At 38.2% G+C, this 22,720-nt stretch overlaps 1 protein-coding gene and 1 long non-coding RNA gene across 2 annotated transcripts in view; one reads left to right on the top strand and one right to left on the bottom strand.

The window, feature by feature from the left end:
* Positions 1-13,873: 13,873 nt before the first annotated feature.
* Positions 13,874-22,720, bottom strand: part of LOC128317473 (uncharacterized) — a 13,666-nt gene continuing 4,819 nt past the window's right edge. Inside the window, exons 2-3 of the long non-coding RNA XR_008300996.1 lie at positions 14,757-14,802; positions 13,874-14,517 (exon numbers count right to left, since the gene is read on the bottom strand). This is a non-coding gene — a long non-coding RNA (uncharacterized LOC128317473). The remainder of the gene's footprint in view (positions 14,518-14,756; positions 14,803-22,720) is intronic.
* The window catches only part of krt222 (keratin 222), an 11,604-nt gene continuing 8,795 nt past the window's right edge, over positions 19,912-22,720 (top strand). The window contains exon 1 of the mRNA XM_053229570.1: positions 19,912-20,298. Coding sequence (XP_053085545.1) covers positions 20,110-20,298 — 189 coding nt within the window. The 5' untranslated portion in view covers positions 19,912-20,109. The remainder of the gene's footprint in view (positions 20,299-22,720) is intronic.

Genomic DNA, 22,720 nt, shown 5'->3' with positions numbered 1-22,720 from the left:
GTTACGACTGTTCATGTTCATGTTCATGTTCATGTTCATGTCAGGAGGTTGTTGATTAGTTTTCTATAACAGCAGCTCTGACTTTATATTAATGCACTCGTTCTAATATGTTATCGTTTCTATAGCAACAGCTTTCTGTTTTAACGATTATGGAAGGAGTCTCCAGTGTCAGCGTGTTGTTGCAGTCAGAGTTAAAGCTGTAACGTCCGACTGTTTACAGCTGCTATACTGTAAGTGAGAGATGATGAGAGGAATAAAACACTTTGCAGGAAGTGAAGTGTGAATTACGGTTAGTGAAAGTCCCATGGACATAAAACCATAAATATAAAGAAATCTAAAATTGTAAACTGGAGCTGTAAAGATTTATCTGTAACTCATTCCTACAGTTAAATGAATGTGATTCTGACATACACGGCTTACAGATACAATAGTGAGACTTTACTACGATGAGACGTTGCTCTACATTTTCGTTCCACATTTCAGGTTCAGATGCATGTTGTTAAAGAAAACACTTTTTGTTTCCTCCAGCTAAAAGAAGGATTAGAAGGTAATGATTTTTTTCGTTCTCAGAGGCGATTACACCTGAGATAACACACTGAGAGTCTGCAGTCTAAAGCCGTAACTCAGTCGTTTCTGACAGTTACATTAATCACACACATTTCCATCCTCAGCTTCATCACAGTCATTTAAAGCAAACATGTCAGAGCTTTTGTGTTCCATCTGACCGCAGCCAGTAAAGCGAAAGTGACTGAGACACACCAGAGAACGTTCTCTAATGGCACGACTCAGAAAGAGGGAAACATGTGCTGGTCACACTCGTTCAACAAGAACGACACATGAACAAAAGCCCAGAAACACCAGAAACACCATACAAAAAAAAGCAAAGCAGACGGTCTGATGGATAGATAAATAAATAAATAAATAAAAACCAACAAAAAATCAGACACTCCACAAAAAATCAATCGAAAACCAGTCTTAAATTAAAAATAATAAAAAAAAAAAACGAAATAAATAAACAAACACTGAAAAAAATCATTAGATCAGATACCTTGCTATATATAAATAAATAAATAAATAAATAAATAAATAAACAGCACCAAACCAGGCTCTCAGCAAAAATACATAAATAAGTAAACAAACAAACAAGTAAACAAATAAACAAACAAACACTAAAAGTCAACACAAAATCAGACACTCTGCTAAAAAAACAATAAATTAATTAATTATAAAACAATTTGAAACATAAAAAAACAAGAAAACAAATTTTCATGAACCAAAAAAACTAATTAAATCAATTAACATAAAAAAGTCTTCTAAAGAATTTAAATAACTAACTAACTAAATAAATAAAAACACACAAAAAAATCAGACCAGATGCTCTGCAATAAATAAATAAATAAAGGCAAAAAGCACAAAACCAGACTCTCTTCTAGAATAAATAAGTAATAAACAAACAAATAAACAAATAAATACATGCATAAATACACACATAATCACCAGACACTCAGACACTAATAACAGCATATAACCCGACCCCAGGATCTCTGCCAAAAACTAATCAACACCAACCAGATTTACTCCTGACCCAATTTCGTCTTGGCTCGACAATGTTTTTATAAAACCAGGAAAACCTACGGATGCGAGTTAGACGAGTCAGTTGGGGCTTGGCGGAAATGAACAGATCGATTATTACTAATTGCTAATGAGTTTAATTACTTAATGTTCAACAAGTCCGAACCACGCGTCTCCTTCAGCACACAACCCCGGCCAAATGATCAAAACAAAACTCTGTTTTCCCAAGAGTTCCTGCTCTGTCTTGTTTATTTCATAAACATTAAGCAATATGGTTAGAAAATGTGAGAAAAGGTCTGCAGATCTGGCTGCAGATTTGGATTAAAATCATAACAGGATGAAACGTCGATAGCTGCAATAACGACTGCGTGTTAAACAACAACAACAACGAAACGAGACGCTGATATCAAAGTCAGATAGATTTCCACGTGTACACACTTACAGGTTCATCAAGGGTTCTGTGAAAGGTCAAAGGTTAAAGTTCTTAAACTAAATCGTGTGGTAGGCTTCAGGAAAGAACCTTGAATGCTTCTCCCAGAGGGACGAAACTACTTTTTTATTTCATTTATGTACTTTTTAGAAAAAGAAAACTCTAATAAAACGTTTTGCATGATGCAATACAGTTGCATTTAAAACCACATACTGGATTCTGATTGGTCAGTAGAAGTTGATGCATTTTCTATAATCAGCTCTGACAGTACGGTTATGGTTTCTATAGTAACAGCTCGTTCACAGCGGACGCTCCACATAAACAGATTGATGTGGCGAAGTTTTCTTAAAGTAACGAGACGTTTATTAATCATCAATGTTTTATGGAAGGAGTCTCCAGTGTCAGCGCTTTATAACAGTCAGATGTAAAGCTGTAACTTTTTTTTACGATGTCTTCGGCACAGAAGAGTTTATGCTTCTTTGCAGAAAATAACGTTCGATCAACGTTCCGCAACATTAAACGTAAATATGTTTATATGGCGTTCTAAAGTCTATCTAAAGTCTCTATGTTCCCAGGGCCAAAACTTCACAAAACATTTAGCGTAATGTGATTAGCCTAGCATATCATAGCATAGCATAGCGTAGCATAGCATAGCGTAGCGTAGCATAGCATAGCATAGCATAGCATAGCGACTTGCTCTATTTCCCAGATTCCAGTAGTAGTATAAGAAGGTGTGGCTGAATTTGCATCAATAATTTGTCTTCTGGATTCCTGCAGATTGAAAATAAAACCGATTGAACGCTTGTGGTAACGTAACTAGCTGAAACTTTCACTTGCTAGCAGAACAGGTTGGATGTGTACTCATACCTGAGATAAGTGTCTGCACTAATTTACAAAGCCAGCGACGGGCTTGTTAAAAATGCCCGGTATGTTGATGTTTTTTTAGGAGGTGTTAAGACTCAACTACACTGAAAACCCTAATGAGTTTACCGGACTTAATCGATTGAGTAAACGCCTTTCATCAGTTTAACTGAGTAATGAGGTCTTAAAAACTTGAATATTTAAGTTCACTTAACTACAAGGCGTCCATACGTTAACACTTTTTTTAGCAAAATGTAACTTCTTTTACAAATCATCCTCTACATGATTGCCATTTCCTTGGAAACACACACGGAGTCGTCTCTTCTACTCATGATGATCTCTAGAACTTCACTACACCAGTACCAGCAACAGACCAGACGAAGAGGACCGCCTTCTGCAGTTATCTACCAATCAGAGCGTTAGTTCTCTTGTCGCCAGGCGGAAATCCTTAAATGGCCAATCACATCAAAGAAAGCCCAGAGTGAGCTATTTTAACATTTGAAATCTTAAGTTTATGTATTTTGTAGGTAAACAAGTTAAATAAACTTAGAATTTTGATTTATGGGTACAGAACGCAACATTTTAAGTAATATTTAGTCATCCATCCATCCATCCATCCATCCTCTGTAGCGCTTGTCCTACACAGGGTCACAGGGAGGATAAAAAATGAGTTTCAGAAATGAAATAAAATTGTCATTTCAAGTTTCCATTCGAGTGTGTGATTTATAAAGGTTTATATGATGTGTATATGACAATGTCACATGATTTGACATATATAGCAGAAAAAAAAGATTTTCAGTGATGTACAATATGACATGAAGTGTTGGTGAAGTGGGCGGAGCTTAAAGGCTAATTTAAAGTTTAACACAGTGGTTGAAAAACGAGTCAAAAAACAGTGAAATAAATATTTTTTCCTTTAGATTTTTAACACTTTAAATATTACGGTGTAAGAGAAGACGCGTTACAGATACAAATGCAAATACAGATGCAAATTGTCATGTCTGTCTGTAATCTCTTGCATTAAAATGCTTAAAAGCTAAAGTACACACAATACGGTTGCTTTTTGTTTCTGCATGAACAAAGAAGAAAGAAGAAGAAGCAGTCTTAAGTACTAAAAGTGAAACTGTTTTAGGCGGAGGCTCGTAACTCGTAACGTGTAATTACACCAGGACACTAAGTGCTAATGGTTAAACTGACACAGCGAGACGAGCTGCATGTGAGGAATCTGTTCACTAAGCTGCCAGTGAATAGAACCTTTTTAACGACCTAAATTTCATGACCTTTAAATCTTATGTCTAGGGCTATGACTCAAATGGGAAAGTCGGATCATGCAGGTAATTAAGCCGTGTGCCCGTTGATACTTGGGTAACACCGCACAGGCCAGTTTAACAAGGAAGAGATTATTATTCAGCACGAGACTTTGCTCAACAGCTATTTAAGAAGTGGGATCAGGTGTGTCTTAGCAGGAAATCATGATGAGAGCTGGGTTTGTGAAAGACTTTAGTGCTATTCGGATTGGGATCGGTTTTTCCGGACATGTGTCTGTTAAGTCATTTTGCCGAAGGACAGATGTAGCATTTATGTTGGATTTGCATGGGATAAGTCGTAAAGGGTATAAAGTGTCGTAAATGTCACAGATGGATGGGAGTGTCTGTAGGACGCATGTACACACCACCATGAACTGACTTCACATTAACGGGGTACAACGTTTAAGAGGCCCTTTACACGAATACATCATTTATTCTGAAACTTTTTGTCAGCTTTAAAAATTGAAGATGTATCACTATGGCTTACAGAGCGTTTCCTTTATACTTCCTTGCGTATTTTTCCAAATCATCAAACAAAACAGATTTTTCTAGAGAACTACAGAGGACAGATCTTACTGTTAATTCATCATCTATTTCATCGATTTATTTTATCTAGTCATTGTAAATTGTTCGACTGAGACAGCAGCAGTTTTTCCCAAAGCATCTGGTTGTGTCCTCACAGCTAATCACAGCCAAGCTCACAGTAGAAATTCCATGCGTACTACACACACCTCATTTTAATGATTGTTTTGACCTTTATTATAAGTATTTCTTGTTGTAGGGGGCGTGGCCTTTTGTAGATCAATTGATCATGACATATCCGGACCTGTGCTAGGAATGCAATATTCATAGCGCTGACTGTAAGGGAACGTCTTGACCTTTAACTCCGCTGAACGATGTAACGAATCATGGATTTGATATTAAAGAAGATCACGGTTGCATGGAGGATCTTGGAGATTGCATGGAGATTGCTCAGTATGTCACTGTGGGAATAGAGTAGTTGGTATGAAAATATAAAGGGTTTGGGAATATAGAGTTTGGATATAAAAGCTTTGGGAATATAGGGTTTGGGAATATAGGGTTTGGAAATACAGGGTTTGGGAATAAAGGGTTTGAAAATACAGGGTTTGGGAATAAAGGGTTTGGGAATAAAGGGTTTGGGAATATAGGGTTTGGGAATAAAGGGTTTGGGAATATAGGGTTTGGGAATAAAGGGTTTGAAAATACAGGGTTTGGGAATATAGGGTTTGGGAATAAAGGGTTTGGGAATATAGGGTTTGGGAATACAGGGTTTGGAAATAAAAGGTTTGGGAAGATAGGGTTTGGGAATAAAGGGTTTGAAAATACAGGGTTTGGGAATAAAGGGTTTGGGAAGATAGGGTTTGGGAATACAGGGTTTGGGAATATAGGGTTTGGGAATATAGGATTTGAAAATACAGGGTTTGGGAATAAAGGGTTTGGGAAGATAGGGTTTGGGAATATAGGGTTTGGGAATATAGGGCTTGGAAATACAGGGTTTGGGAATAAAGGGTTTGGGAATACAGGGTTTGAGAATATAGGGCTTGGAAATACAGAGTTTGGGAATACAGGGTTTGAGAAAATAGGGCTTGGAAATACAGGGTTTGGGAATAAAGGGTTCAGGAATATAGGGCTTGGAAATACAGGTTTCAGGAATATAGGGCTTGGAAATACAGGGTTTGGGAATACAGGGTTCAGGAATATAGGGCTTGGAAATACAGGTTTCAGGAATATAGGGCTTGGAAATACAGGGTTTGGGAATAAAGGGTTCAGGAATATAGGGCTTGGAAATACAGGTTTCAGAAATATAGGGCTTGGAAATACAGGGTTTGGGAATACAAGGTTTGAACATATATGGTTTGGGAATACAGGGTCTGGGAATTAAGGATCTGGGAATACAGGGTCTGGAGATATAGGGTTTGGAATAAACATAGAGCCATGGTTAATTTTTTGTCACAGTGAACTGATTTCATATTAAAGAACAACAGAGCAGAGTTCTTACCATTAATGCATAATCTATTTTATCGAATTATTGTAAATGATAGAACTGAGATGTTCATTATTTTGTCTAAGTATTTATTGAGTATTGTTTAGTATTTTCTTTGAACTTTCTTTTCTTATTAAAAATGAACACTCTATTCTAGGGGAAAAAAAGTAGAGTAAATAATAATAAAGTGTGAATGTAAACTTTTCTACTGTCTACAGCTTAACTAAAACAGATGGCAGCATTTCCCCCAAATGTCTGGTGTCTGGTGTCCTCACAGGTAGTTAAAGCCATGCTCTCACTAAACACTGCGTGCCTACTACACACTCCTCATTTTAATACACACTGGTCACATGATCATGGCTGCTGTATCTGTGCTGGAAACTCAATAAGTTACCTAAAACCTTCAGAAGCGTTCTCTGACACGTCCTTATAAACGTCGTCTATATTTTATTGTTCTGAGTTTTAGACTTCAGCGGGAGACGACAGAAAAGAGAGAGAGCTTCCTGGAGTGTCTTTATACTGAAGAAAATATGAAAAACCTCCTTTTCCCTACAGGGCACAATGCAATCTTTACCAATATGTCAGTTCAGACAGGATATATATCACCTGGGGTTATTTCTACTGCTCATATAATAGAAGGGAAAACATGACAATTTTTTTTGCATGCATGCACAGTCTGTAAAAAAATCACTGATATGATGGATTCAGACAGGAATAAATTCTCTCCAGTAATAATTACATTACCCAGTTCCACATTTAAAACTAATCCAGTCCAAACAGGACTTTTGTGAAAGTGAACGTTGAACCAGCGCAGAGACAGACTATACTTCAGGACAGCTCTGCTCACTTACCGTATACGATCTGTGGATGAGTAACCAAAAGAAATAATGCATATAAAGACGTAATATAATGAGTCATGGATGTGATATTAAAGAAGATCGAGTCATAATAGTGTGGATGATCTTCAAGATTGCTTAGCAGGGCACTGTTTGAAAACAACAGTTGGTAACCAGGGCAGAGATTTTCTATTTCAAAAAAGGATTAATAACATCTAAGACACTGGGAATTAGAGCGAAGAATGACAGTATACCAAACCAAGAACATCTCTAAGTTTTATTGTTATTGTGGGAGTGTAAATGCATTACCTCAGCATGACTTATTATATGTGGTATGTTCTCTCACTGAGAGAATATATAATGACATGGGAACTAAAGTCCTGTAAACATAGAGTCATGGCAATATAGGGAGCAGAGAAAATACAGCCCTGGTTATAAGAGGGCCTGAGAACATAAAGCCCTGGTTATAAGAGGACTTGAGAGCATAAAGCCCTGGTTATAAGAGGCCTTGAGAGCATAGAGCCCTGGTTATAAGAGGACCTGAAAACACAGAGCCCTGTTTATACATAGAGTAGAACATAGAGTCCTGGTTATATAGGGACCCGAGAACATTGGAAAGATAGAGGAAAGCAATCTCAAACTTCTTCACTTCAAATCTGACAGCAATCTCTCATAAAACAAATTATCTTTCCTAAACAAAATAGCCTGTATATCATGAGGATATGTAGTGCATTAACATAAATCTCTGAGGATTTGGCATGTAAAGGGTGTAAATCCAAGCTAAGGGCAGGAGAAACCATTATCACACTTTGATCTCATTTGACACAACCTGCCTGGGGCACGAACAGAGACTGCACTTCTGAGAAAACAATTACACCGGGAGTGGCACCAGTGCTTTTTCCAAACGAACAAGGATGGGCACATATTTCAGGCATTAGGCCTGTCACAGTTTTGGCTCAGAAAAGGGAGAAGCTGACAGATAGATAATTGTTCACGATGACAACAGAGGCAGTGACCGTGACCACAAGTTATATACATTCTCTCACTGCCGCTGCAAATCACCAATTTATATTAATGCGCTCGTTCTAATACGTTATCGTTTCTGTAAGTAGACATTTATTTAACGTTAATGGAAGGAGTCTCCAGTGTCAGTTTATCGTCATGCAACCATCACAGATGTCTCCTCTCCGCGTTAAGTGAGCTGAGGCCTTCACACTGCTTCACGTTGGGACACATCACACCACCCTGTTACTGATCGAGTCCAACAGTTTAAATCACAAGGCAAATACTATTTTATAGCCAGGTATGATAGCCAAGCTAGTCAGCTTATAATTTTGGGGAATCTTCTCAGTATTTAATGATGTTATGTCATATTCATTAGGGTATTACATTAGTAGGCTAGCTAGCTAATTATCTGGCTCGTGTGGGTTTTGTTAGTGCTTTAGAAACATAAAATTCAAGACTAGATTCTGGGTCAATTAGTGAAGGTCTCCAAATGAAGAGTGCTGAAGGAGTAATCATCACTTTGAGAGCAACACAACACTCAGTTACAGACCTTCACCTTTACTTTGTGAAACGGAGAATGTTGTAAATGAAGCACCTGAGTGAGCTGCACTCGTCCCGCTCATTTACACGGCTCTGGCTCTGGCTCTGGCTACAGATTAAAGTAAAGATAAAGTTCCCTTGTAGCTCATAATATTTCTGATGCACAACTTATTCGCTACAGGGCAAATTTCATCATTTTAAGCAACGAGTCAGCTCACAGAGTTCTTGGAACTGATAAAGAGGTGTGTGTGGGCCTGTTTTATTAATCCCACTCCAGCGCAATCCTAAAGGGATGCAGAATTTGTATTTTATTTTTTTTTTTTTGCTCTCGAAGTAATCCTAACCAATCCTACCCATTCTGGAAAGGAATTCTGACCAATACTACCCGCTCTCATATGAATTTTGGTCAATCCTTTCTGTTTCTGAAGTAATTGTGACCAATGCTGCTCACTTTCTCGAAGGAATTTTAACCAATTCCACCTGCTGTCTTAGGAATTCAGACCAAGCCCAACTTCTCCTGAAGGAATTCTGACCAATTCCACTCGCAAAGGAGTTCTACCCAGTGCATCCTGCTCCCATCTTAATCAGCATCACCTTTACTCATCTCTCTTCATCGGACTGCATGCTCCAGGCTGCATGAGAGTAAAAACCACACGCTCCCGAGCCTTGTACACATACACTCCTGGGCAAAAAAACATTGGCCCAAAATGGCAAAATATTAGGCTTTCAATGGTCTTAACAACAAATCATTGGTCAGAAAATTAGCAAGCATTAAACATAGATACATAAAGATAGATAGATAGATAGATAAAGGAGCTCAGTATGGGAGCTTTTCCCTGTGATTTCTGTAAATGTTTAAGCCTCGTGGCTCTTGATGAGCTGCATCAGATGTGGCAGAAAACCAAATAATCACTAATCTTTTAATAAAAAAAACCCAGAAGACATGTTTGGAAAATTCTGTACACTTAGACGTGTGTTAGTTTGAATTTTACATCAAACATTTTAATCATTAGCATGATTTTACCTTTGCGTACAAGAAGACTATAGAAGTGACTTTCCCTGTTTCTAGCTTTTCCCCAAACAAACAGTTCACTGCAGCAAAAGGAAACCAGCGAATGGAGCTCTCAGGAGTGCTTCTGTTAAATTCTTGCTCATTTCCTGACCAATGATGTGTTGTTAAGACCATTAAACACTTCATATTTTCCATTTTTTTTTGGCCAGGTGTGTACAATACACATAAACTGTTAAGTAGTAGCCTGAAAGGTTTGTATGTGTGTACAGGTGTATGTAGGTTGTAAACAAGAAATTCTTATGAAATCAAATAAACACACATCTTCCATGGAAAAAAGTCCTTGTACAAACAAACAAACAAACAAAAAACCTACACAGCAATCCTTCAGACAATGACAATTACATGCACATACCACACAAGAACACTCATTCACACCCAGAGCTAATTTACCATCATCAATCCACCTACATGCATGTTTTTGTTTTGGGAAGACAGGAGGAAACCGCAGAACCCATGAATTATTACCCGGGAATCATTACAAACATACATCCAAATGTCTGAGAAGACAAAATCAAAACAAGATCCTCTATCAGTGTTTCCCAAATTGTTAGACATCACAGTAAGAGACTCCTTTTCTTCAATTCAGGCTTCACCACATATTCATTACGGGGGTGCCAATGTTTTGAACCCAATATTGTGTTTATTTTATGCACAGTATATTCATTTTTGCTTATTTCTTTTAAAGAATGGCCATCATTTATTTGTACCATGTGTTGTGATCATTTGAGATGTTTACATGTAAAAGCAATATATTTACACTCGTATGTAGACACCTGAATTGTTTTAATAACGGGAGATATATTTACACACAGTTTGACATACAGAGTGTGTACATTTCGTTTGTAATATAATATAATATAATATATTCAATTCAATTCGTTTGTAATGTAATATACATTGTGGATGTACAGTAGAAGTATTTGAACTGGAATATGTACTGCACATCTTGTTCGGATATGAAAAAATTGTTATTGTACCCAGATTTTTCTCCCACATATCTATCTGTGATTTTAACATCCGTCTTTGTGAAAGGTTCTGATACGTTTCACTAAACCCTCCCGTCTCAGGCACTGAGTTTTGACTGATTTGAGGGAAAATTCGGGGCGAGGATCATGAAAGTCGGGTCTTTCCCGCAATACTCGGGACGTTGGCAATTGTGTTTAGTTTGGGAGCGGCTCTGAGTTTGTGAATCTGAGACACACCCTGATCGTGTGAGCACTTCCCATGACAAAAAAAAAGGTCACTTTAACTCTCACATGGATTCACAATCAATTCTATAGCAATTTCAATACATTTAAAATTCGTATAACATCTCATTTTTATCTTCATTATTAGAAATCTGAACTGAATTTCCTGAAGATCATGGGAAGAAGAAAAGTCTCTCATTCCTTTTTCTTTATTTTCAAAGTACTTTGAAAGTACAACCCTGATTGATAGATTTTAAACTCCGAGTGAATCCTTAGAAAGTTCTTAACGTCCTCATGGCATTAGCATGGATGCTAGTTAATCGTCACATTTTGCATATTTGCTAATATTATGCTGAAATATGTTGATTTAGTGTAGGTTGCTTATATTAATGTGTCTGGAATGATGGGAAGTGTAAGACAGTGTAGGAAGAAGACAGTGACTAGCGTGTAGGGAAAACCTTATCCTAATAAAGATCTTTATCTGTGAGCAATGCTAGTCGCCAGACTCAGTTACATCAGTTTAAGGTGTAATTATAACACAGCATTTTCTATCCACCTGTAATCTGCACTGATTGATCTGTTTCCAGCTGGACACCTTCACAGACCACGTAAATGATTGCTGGGGCAACGGGGTAATTACAGTAAAGTGGTTGGAGATAAAACACGCCTTGCTTTAATAGTATAATTAAATTATCTAATTGCATCAATTATAAAAGTAACACTGGAGAGTCCAACTCTGAAGTTATGATGATGTTTAGACCCTTAAACCTTTATCTACACTGTGTATTACAGGCTTCCCATGCACTGGAAGATACAGGCTAATCACTACACCAGCTACTACTGCTATGCTACGCTTTGTTTAGCCTCATATCCAGGATTCTACATTCAGATAACACAAATATTCAGTAATACAATCTGTTGTGATGGTTAATTGTAATGTGGCGCACACATGACATGGCATTCTGTTCCAGCTAATTAACTAGAGCTAATTAACCCCCAGCGAGGTACAACGTCCAGCATTTCTGCAATACTAACAACATGCAAGTGTGCATAACCACATGCTAACTATTTTGCGAGTTGGGTTGCAACAATGCTAGCTAGGAATGAACAGCTAAGTTGTGAGAACGATAATTAGCATTCGCTGCACTCAGCTACAGTTGGTGGAAGCGCGAAATTCCGTTTTACAACATTTTTATACATTTTTAGTTATTTGTTATTATCCTGATATGAAAAATATAAAACTGATATTAAAAGGGGTTAGGGTTAAGGTTTAGGGGTTAGGGATTAAGGGATTAAGGGTTAGAGTAAGGGTTAGGGTCAGGGTCAGGGTCAGGGTTAACCACTCACCCCATGGGGCAATGTAGCATAGCCAGTCCACCTACCTACTGGCATGTTTTTGGGAGTTGGGAAGAAACCAGAGAACCCAGAGGAAACCCACACAGACATGGAGAGAACATACATCACTCCATAGACAGTAACCCGAGCTCATGATCAAACTCAGGACGCTGCAGCTGTGAGGCGTGAGGTATCTGCTGCTCCACTGTGCCAGTTTTAAAAAATACTAAATCTCATGCACTTTTTTGCTTGGCTGAATTTTCCTGCTAGTGTATATTGGCATGTTTTATGTAAGCTACCTCAACTTCCTGTTGAAATTGCGTACATGTATCACTGAATTCACCAGAGGCACAGCACTGTCAGGGAAAAACCCTCTGCATGTTTCTCCTGTCCCCGAGCATGCAGGGTCATTATTTCACGCCTGGACAGCCTGTTTATCTCTATTAACATACTGAGTATGAGTACTGAGTGACAGCTGCCGCCCTTGAAATAACACCCTGTCATCCCAATTGCCTCCCCAACCCTTACCTCTTTTGACATCTCTCAGTGTTTTATTACTCCTGTACAATTCATTCAGACTTAATGAACCATATGTAACTCAGGTTCCTTGAATGATCAAAAAAAGATATGTAAGCATATGGCTGACATTATAGCTGCTTTGAAAACTTGTTCTCTCACCAGCCTCTGAAGTTAGAAGAAATTAGAAATTTTCGAGGTACAGTAGGTTGAGTTAGTTGTTAATTCAGAAAAGAGATCATGTACTAGTTTACTCATTAAATAGAGAACATTAACGAAATAAGCTCTTAGTGTTACGACCCTTTCAGGAAACACCCGGGCTTTTATCTCTCATCAGCATTAACACCGTGTTCTCCTCTATCTCTTGTGATCATCTATCAGGTAATTTCCACAATGAACAATGAAATTTGTGTTGTTTTCTCGCGTCAGGGCGGAGTACCGTAATGCGAAGTATGCGTGGAACGCACAGGGGACATGTCCGCATGCCACTTTGTCGCGTGTTTGCAGTGATTACTTAGATAACATGGGTGTGTCAGGGTGGAGTGTCTCGGCGTGTTTGTGTGTTCACACGTTTGGTTCAGGTTCTCTGAAAAAGTCACACAATGCTGACAAGCTGGTGCTCGCTCTAATGGGGGAACACACAATGGGTTAACATTTACACAATTCATGTCAAGCAATACAATTCTCATGCATTCGGTTTTACTCTGTGCAACGTGCAGATAATCAATTGCACAATTTCCAACCCTCGTTATACAATTATACATTTATACAATTTTTCCATTCTAAAAGAGGCTGCCTAGGTAGGGTCGCATTTTTCTCTGGAGATAAAGTCTGTACTATTTAAACAAATATAAGGGGTCATATTTTTCACAAATATTAATTCGTATGTTATGAATCATCTGTGATGCAGATGAACATTTTAGTTGGCAGGGAAAGAGACGTAGGTACACATTTAGTTAATTAAGATAATCACTAAATTAGCTGTCACACTGGATTTTTTTGGCTCGCTATTTTCTTCGCCAGGGTGGAGCAAAAAACCTGATGTTTATCAAAGGGAACAGAGTTCAGTGAACAATTAATGTTAGCTAGCTAATTTTTAAATAAAAACTTCAGATTAGTTTTATTAGCAAAAGTATAGTTGTGAGCACTATAATAATTAGGAGTTCCTCCATTTTGTTTTTTTGTTTTAATGTTTTCAACTAGCTATTACCTAGCCATTAAGTGTTTTATACATAGATAGTCACTGTGACAGGGAAAATGGGACAGAATTATCGGGAACGTCAACATTTACCTCAGATCTGTGGTTTAATAACCAAAAAAACACTCAGTACATCTAATATTACACAGAACTTACACTTAGCATTGACCGCTAACTACTTTTCCATGGGTTCTGCCATATTGACAATATTGTGCCACAGTTTGGAGCCATAACAGAATTCACACTTCAGAAATCATTAATACCACAGAAAAAAAGTGAAAATTTGACATCACAAATAAACACAGCGAAGTCATCCTGTAAAATAAAAAAATAACAATACTGTATAAAAATGACTCAGTCCACACAGAAATGTGCAGCTAGACATTATCAGTGACTATACATTCAGAAAATATGATGAAGAAATGAGTGAAGCATAAACATGTTAGAAACATAAACAAGATTGGCATAAACATTATAATAATTAGAAGTTACTCCATTTTTTAAAAAATGGTTTCTTCTTGTTGGCTTTTAGGTTTTGCTTCTGAAGTTGACAAGGTTGGCGATACCATTCAGTCCACGCAGAAACGTACAGCTAGCCATTACTACACATGCTAGTTGTGACTAGATCTCAAAGCTGATTAGCTGATGGCCAACTGTCACATTAAAAAAAATATCATTATGAAAAGTTTGGTGTGAGCATTATAATAATTATTAGAAGTTATATTATTAGAAGAAATAATAATTAGAAGTTCCTCCATGATGTTTTTTTTTCTTCTGGTAGCCATTACATCATACAGACAATCACAGTGACAGTGGAAATGGCACAGGAACGTCAACATTTACCTCAGATCTGTGGTTAAATAACTAAAAAAACTCAGTACACTGTACTTACACTTAGCTTTGCCTGCTAGGCCCGTTTCCATGGGTTCTGCTTGGACCTGTGAGAGAAAATGTGATTTCAAAAGTCTATAGAAAACTGTCCAATGTGACAATTTGACATTATAAATATATACAAAAGTAATAGTGTACAGTATAAAAAAATTTACACAATCCACACAGAACATGTGCAACTAGCTATTTCTACACATGCTAGTTGTGGCTAGTTCTCAAAGATGATTAGCAGACATTTGTCTTGCACGATCAAAGACGTAACCTATAAATTTTCGATGTCACATGCCAGATGTCCCAGACGGAAAATCGTTATGGTGTCTCTGAGACACGCCTGTCATCAAACAGGTCATTTGAAGCGTTTACTGTGACTCACAGGTATTCAGGTTTCAAAGTGTTATGGGATAGGCCTTGTGATTTAATAAAACACACAGTACACACAGTACAGTGTTTTTATTTTGTATTCACTCACATCTGTAATATAATCTTCCCACAATACAGTCCTTTGCCAAAGGCTTCTCATTGTCTTCCATTGTTTTTTTTAATGATCTATAGTTTTATTTGTGACAGAAATCCTTATTATAAATAGAACAAAGTCCAACAGAAATCTTTGAAGTCACATCACAAATATCAGGGTACATCATGTAGCCATTTATATGTGCATTATATCATATGTGTATCTATGAGGATGCTATTTTTAAGGTTAGGTTAGGTTTGACTTTATTGTCATTGTCAGAGTACGAGTACAGAGACAATGAAATGCAGTTAGCATCCAACCATTAGTGCAAATAGCAAATAGGTTAAAATGAGGTAACAAGGTTATGGTGCAATACGTTAACAGTGTAGAGGTAAAGGTAAACAATATGATCCATACCAGTAATGCAAATGGCAATTAAGTTAAATGAAATAAATAAGAATTATGGTGCAGTAAGTTGAGATAAACAGTATACAGGTAGAGATATGCAGCATGATGTATGCAATATGATGCAGTGAATACATACAGTGGATAAAAATGCAGATGTTCAAATAGCAATAATGTGCAAATAACAGTCTGATATAAATAATTGTAGTGATGACAGATAATGCAGGAAAGTGCAAGTACTTGCAAATAACTGCAGATAACATTAGTGTCTAATGCTAATGTTTAGTTATTAGATGGAGGCTGGCAGTTAACGCTTGGAAGCTGAGTTCAGTATCAGTACAGCTGACGGGAAAAAGCTGTTCATGAGTCTTTTTGTGCGATAACACAGACTTCTGTAGCGTTTTCCTGCTGGGAGACGCACAAACAGTCCAGTGGGGATGGCAGGTGTCCTTGATGACACCTCTCGCTCTCCTCAAGCAACGCTTTAGATAAATATCTGAAACGTTGGGCGACTGTGTTCCAGTGATGTGTTGGGCAGTTTTCGCTACCCGCTGTAGTGCCTCCTGGTCACACACTGTGCAGTCGTTGTACTATACTGTGATGCAGTTTGTAAGGAAGCTTTCAATGGTACAGCGATAGAAGTTCACCACGATCTGAGGAGCAAGGTGAGCTTTCTTCAGCCTCCTCAGAAAGTACAGGTGCTGTTGCACCTTTTTGAGAAGAGGGGAAGTTTTGAAGTTCCAGGAAAGGTCAGAGGAGATGTGGACACACTGAAACTTTAAGCTAGAGACCTGCTCTGCCTCAGTGCCATTAACAAGGATAGGGGTGTGTTTGTGTTTCCTCAAGGACTTCCGGTAGATCACAATCAGTTCTTTGGTTTTCTGGGTGTTAAGGTCGAGGTTGTTATTGGCACACCATGTTACCAGATGCTGAACCTCTTCCCTGTAGGCTGTCTCGTCATCATCTCTGATCAGGCCGACCAACGTAGTGTTGTCTGCGAACTTGATTATGGAGTTGAAGCTGTGCACAGGTACGCAGTCGGAGGTGAAGAGGGAGTAGAGGAGAAGATGAGTCACAGCCTTGTGGTACGCCGGTGTTTAGGATGGTGCTGGAGGAGGAGTTGTGCCAACTCTAACAGACTGGGGTCTGTTAGTCAAAAAGTCCAGAGTCCAGTTGCAGAGAGCTTTTATCTTCACTCTGAATACGATCCTGTGTGTCACACAGCATCAGTATCCTCACAGTGCCATTTGAGGTGACACTAAACTGCTTCTTTAGCTCTAAGGCAAAACTAAACATGCAAACTTCAGACACAACTTGTATCGGCTGACAGAGTACATTTGGCTTACGGGGGATGACGTTTTATGTTTCGTCACCCCTGTGGCATTATTAGCTGTAATTCTCAGTGTAGGCAGGTAGCTACACGTGTGACATTTATTAGCTTTTAAAACTGATTGAATTCTCTTACTTTGCAAAGTGTGTTTTGATTTTATAGCTAGCAACTGTAAAATTTCCAATATATCTTATCTGCATTTCAATCTGCTTGGTGATTGCTGCCAACAGTTTGGGCAATACCTTTCCCATGCTAATGGGATTATTACTTTGACTGCCATCGGTGTTAAGCAGCTTGTCGTGACACGGTGTTGTTTTGCCTAAGATGTCAGAGGTCGACAAGGGCAAACAGGCTTAGTTGCATTCCCCTCTGGTCTAAAGAGCTTTAATCAGAACACACAGTGTTCTAGCTGAGCAGAACGTGAGACAGACAGATAGATGGATACAGAGAGAAAGACTGACTGATGAAAAGATACATGGATCGCTAGATAGACTGATTAAGAGAGCGCATTGTGCAAGTGCTCAAGTGTGCCAGCTGGCTTAGACATCATTTGACATGCCAGTATTTCCTTGTATCTTTTGTGTGCGTGTGTGTGTGTGTGTTGTGTGCTTAACACCTGAGGGATCAGCTGCAGGATTGAGGTAGTATAAACATTACGCATGCTTTGGACTGTGCCAACATAAACACATCACTCAGAGCTGGAGATTAGTGCTATTAACACCTATTCTTCATGTTTCAGCGTGTAATACAGTAAAACCCTCGCCTCATTCTGCTTCGTCACTTATGTCCTAATGGCCTATTGTGATCATATGCCAGTGTCACGTTAACCCATGATTATGAAACATGCTTAAGCTTTAAATTACATTTCTGCAATAATGCAAGAGACCGTATGAAAAGATTGTCAGTATTAAAAATTGGTTTAGAATTTTTTTTATTGTTACTAAACAGGGACTTAATGACACGCTCATAAGCCATACGCAAAGACACATTCATGAACAGGTTACGTCAGTCCCCAAGATGTTACAGCAACAGTAAAGTTTATAGCACGTGCCTCGTAAAATTGAGCAGAAAAATTAGTTTTGACTTCTGTCACGTTATTGCTTTTTCTTTGTTCATGAAGTATTTATGAAGCCCTTCTTTCCACAACGTGTCCTCCACACAATGAGTCATGTAGCAAAAGATTGAAAGCCTCATACAGGCTTCATAGCACATGCATAAGCATTGAGTGACATTCTGTAAAAAATGCTTGAGAATAAATGAGCACTTTGTGTCAGAGTTCGTATGTCAGCAGAATGACATGAGAATCTTTTATAAAGTAAGTTGAAATGTGTTGAGGTGAGAGACATGAGGGACTTAATATCACACTCATAAGCACTACGTAACTACGCAGTCATGAACTGCTTATGTCAGTCCTCAGGATGTTACAGTAAATGTACAGTAATTGTAAAGATAAATAAGCATGAACAGATGATTTCATCACTTCATATCAGATTGACTTTGATGTCCTAGCTGTTACGTTATTGCTTATTCTTTGTTCATGAAGCGTCATGAAGCCCTTATGCCCTCCATGCAAGGGCTGTTTGTAGAGTCATTTTAGTTATATTTTGCACGCATCAAAAGATTGATGAAGAACTTCATGATTCTCTGCCAGTACAAACTTTTAGTAACACATTATGTGAAGGCTAGCTTCATACAGGCTTCATAGCACATGCATAAGCACTGAGTGTCATTACGTAAAATAATGATTGAGAATAAATAAGCATTTTATATCAGTGTTTGTATTTCATCAAAATGACATGAGATATTTTTCTAAAGTATGTTGACTTGACATGAGGGACTTAATAACACACTCATAACCAGTTAATAACAGCATTTATAAAGGTATAATATTATACAGTAAATGTTTTTGTATTTTGACGTAAATGAAAATAGGAATCTTTTTTCAAAAATGGTTGATGTCATGATGCTGATTTATTACATTATTTCCGCATTACACATACATAATAAATTCACACATGCATATCTTCCAGTTGCCCAGCAACAGCGTTGTTGTTATTTTAACCACTCCTCAGCAACACTAATAGGACAAAAAAAAATGACTGGTTCATTTGGAAGCTGGTTGCAAATGTTTTTTTTTTTTTTTTTTTTTTCACCAACCGAAAAGTAATTATGAGATTAGTATTATGTCATGTTCCTGTCATGCTAATGTGCGTACTGTAATACAAGACCATTATTGGATTATAAAATGATCTCACACACACACACACACACACACACACACTCATTTCCCTAGATATGAAAGTATTTACAACTTTCACAATCATTGCTAGGAATGTGTGAGTGTGTGTGTGTTTTCACAGAAACGCACATCCATACACAAACAGTGACTTTGTCGAGTCATTAACAGTGTGTGTGTGTTTATGTTCAAATACATGCATGACATACAAAGTCATCTGTAATTACAGGTTCTCTCTCTCTCTCTCTCTCTCCCACACACACACACACACACACACACAGGCAAATACAAGAGTATTGGACTTTCACCCTGGTTTGTCACGCTCTGGTGTGTGTTTGCCGTCACGCTGGGTTGTGCATCCAACCACACATTCAATCCCATATGTGTGTGTGTGTGTGTGTGAGAAAGAGAGAGAGAGAGAGAGAGAGAGAGAAAGAGAGAGTGAGAATGAGAAAGTGAGAGTGAGAGAGAGAGAGAGAGTGAGAATGAGAAAGTGAGAGTGAGAGAGAGAGAGAGAGAGAGAGTGAGAATGAGAAAGTGAGAGTGAGAGAGAGAGAGAGAGAGAGAGAGTGAGAATGAGAGAGAGAATTCGAGAATTCTGGCCACTAATCCCGGATCAGTGCTCACAATAGCATAAGTGCAACTCGTGATGTTCATCTGTCCATCTAACACACAGCCTCCATCCCTCACTAGCGCACTACTTTGTGCACTTTCCCTATCCCCTACCCCCTTCTCCCCTTCCTCACACCGTGGTCTCCTCCATCATCATCCATCCACCTGCTGTCGTTCTCTGAGCCCTAGCTGCAGTTAACATGTCTTTAATGGGTTAACTCTAGTGTTTCTTGCTAAACATTTGCTCAGCAAACAGGAGCTGGGCGTGACCATCGAGCCTCCTGGTCAGATGTTTGGGTTCTCGTGTAAGGTGTGTGATGGAGGTATGCGAGGGGCAACAGGAGGTCCTGAGGGATCTAAACAAGAGGCTCAGTGGCTTCCTGGAACACGCAGCTCAGCTTCAGAAGATCAACCTGTACCTCCAGCAGCAGATCACGGCATGGATAACGCCGCTGGAGAGAGACTGGAGCTCGCAGGAGAGGATGGTGGAGGAGCTACGTGCTCAGGTGGGAGCTCTGATGCTAATTTGACAACACGCACACACACTTATCTTAGCATACTACCATATTAGCACACACACCATACAGTCACATTAGCATATTAACATACAAGTCATAAACACTATCCATGCATCTATTCAGACTAATATATTAACATACAAACCATACTCATGTATATTAGCATAGTAGCCATGACATGAACCACACACACTATACATGTATATTAGCATACACACCATACAGACTTAGGGCTGTTTACTTAGTTGGCAACCTCTATAAAAAAAAAAAAAAAAAAAAAAAAAAAAAAGGCCAAACCTAACATCAATATTTACACACTGAAAGTTCCTTGTACGCAGAATCGGGTTAAATAGATGCAGAGTTCCACATTCAGATTATTAAAATCGCCTGCATGTAGTTCATCCTCCGAAGTTGCCGGATTTATCTTTAAACACAAACATTAAACACAAAAAGAAACAGGAACAGAAACTGAAAAATGGTGAGCGCCAAAATAAATCTAACAGGAGTCTAGTATATCGCTAAAATATAGCTGCTGTAGTTTATCACTATAGTCCTAGTTGTAATTATCACATTAATCACTGGTTTAATTGAACAAAATGGCTTCCACACTCATTATTCAGCAGCGCAGAGAATAGCACTTGATCCAGCACAACCTGCTATTTTATATCTCTCACAGTTACTCATGCGCACAACATAATGAAGATACTACAAGATACTAAATCGAAGTTATAAAACTGATATATGTGTTTGTGCGCGTGTGTGTGTGTGTGTGTGTGTGTGATGTAGACTATTTTATATGCTTTTTTTTTTATTCACTATTTTGATACAGTAATGGCAGTGTTTGTGTTAATTCGATGTGTTCTGATGTTTTTTATCCATAAAGAATTCCCCTGCATGTGAACCTCTAATGTAACTTCTGAATAAGTCAAGAGAGAGGCTTAAATACACTTTCTCACACACACACACACACACACACACACACACACACATCTATCACCTAAACTGACACGTGTCCCTGTTCTGCCAGTAAATCATTAGATCAGAACTAACAGAACTACAACTCATTTAACTCATGTAACTAGCAGACTCTGTTAAGGTAAGACAAGACCAGAAAAACCACACACACACACACACCCACACACACCCACACACCGACACACACACACACACCCACACACACCCACACACCGACACACACACACACACACACGGTTCCAAAGAGTTTTCTTTTTCTTCTCAATGTAGCTGCTGAAAATTCCTGTTTTGTGCCCACAGCCAAAATTAAGCAATTGTAATAAACTTCTCAATAAATCACAAAAGGTTAATGAGAAAAAAAAGAGAAATCGCTGCTATTCTTCTCTCTGCTACTCACAGAAGGGTTACACACCGTCATTATTTTAATCCCTAATACTTTATTTCATTATTTGTTATCAAAGCTAGCTAAGGTAAGCTAGCTAACAATTTAGCTAGTTACGTTTAAAGCTAGCTATATTATAAAGTTTTGTTTATCAACCTGTAATCATACTTTCAAAGCTACTTTAAAAAAAAAAACTGGGATTCACAATATTCCCAAAACACCGAATAGGTTCCGACTTCTGTTTCCATTCCCCCCCAAAGCAGAGCTGCTAAGCCCCACCCCTTTTACCATAAAAAGAAACTCATGAGGCAGTCATATTGTTTTTACTGTAATTGCAGTTTTCCTCACAGGCAGCAGGGGGCTCTAAAGATTAACAAGCTAGCTTATATTGTGGCGCTATTAGCTAAATGATCTAAGGTATGTTAGTATCAGTCCCTCGCTGTGAGCTAACACTGTGTTCACGCTAGAGAACAACAAATAGTTTATCGTGTTCAGTGTTTTTTTTTTTTAGTTCTGATGAAAAATGTAGTCGCTAAAATATATAGTTTACTTTTGTTACAACTGTATTCAAAATGTGATCTAAACCACAAATTAAATAACGTAAAAGCTGGTTGTTCGATTTACATATTATTTACTTCGTATTTTTGTACTTTCTTAGCAGATTAGCATCGCAAGCTAACTAGCTGTGTACACTCACCAGAGGCACCAACGAACTCTGCTACTTCCTTCCATGCTTTATTTTTCTTCGTAATGAGCAGTCGTTCATGATAGGATAAGATGAAACCACAGTAATAGTAACAGTATAAGTTTTTCTTCCATTTTTTGTGTCAAACAGTAAACGTGAGCGGAGAACTGAAGAAATGTCGGAAACCATTGGATTGATCTGAGGAATCGTTCCAGCTAATCGATTTAGCGCTTTACAGCATCATAGCTAATTTACATAGAACTGAGAAAATCAATTCACTTTCGCCAAAATCGTGGCTCGGAAAATGATACAGTCGTCTGTCGCTATGTTGTTTGTTAGTGTGAACGCAGGGTAGCTTCCTCAATTAC

Source organism: Pangasianodon hypophthalmus, chromosome 25, assembly GCF_027358585.1.
Source record: "Pangasianodon hypophthalmus isolate fPanHyp1 chromosome 25, fPanHyp1.pri, whole genome shotgun sequence".
Classification (NCBI taxonomy): Eukaryota; Metazoa; Chordata; class Actinopteri; order Siluriformes; family Pangasiidae; genus Pangasianodon; species Pangasianodon hypophthalmus.
The sequence above is the reverse complement of the archived record's forward strand: the minus strand, read 5'-3'. Positions and strand labels throughout refer to the sequence as shown.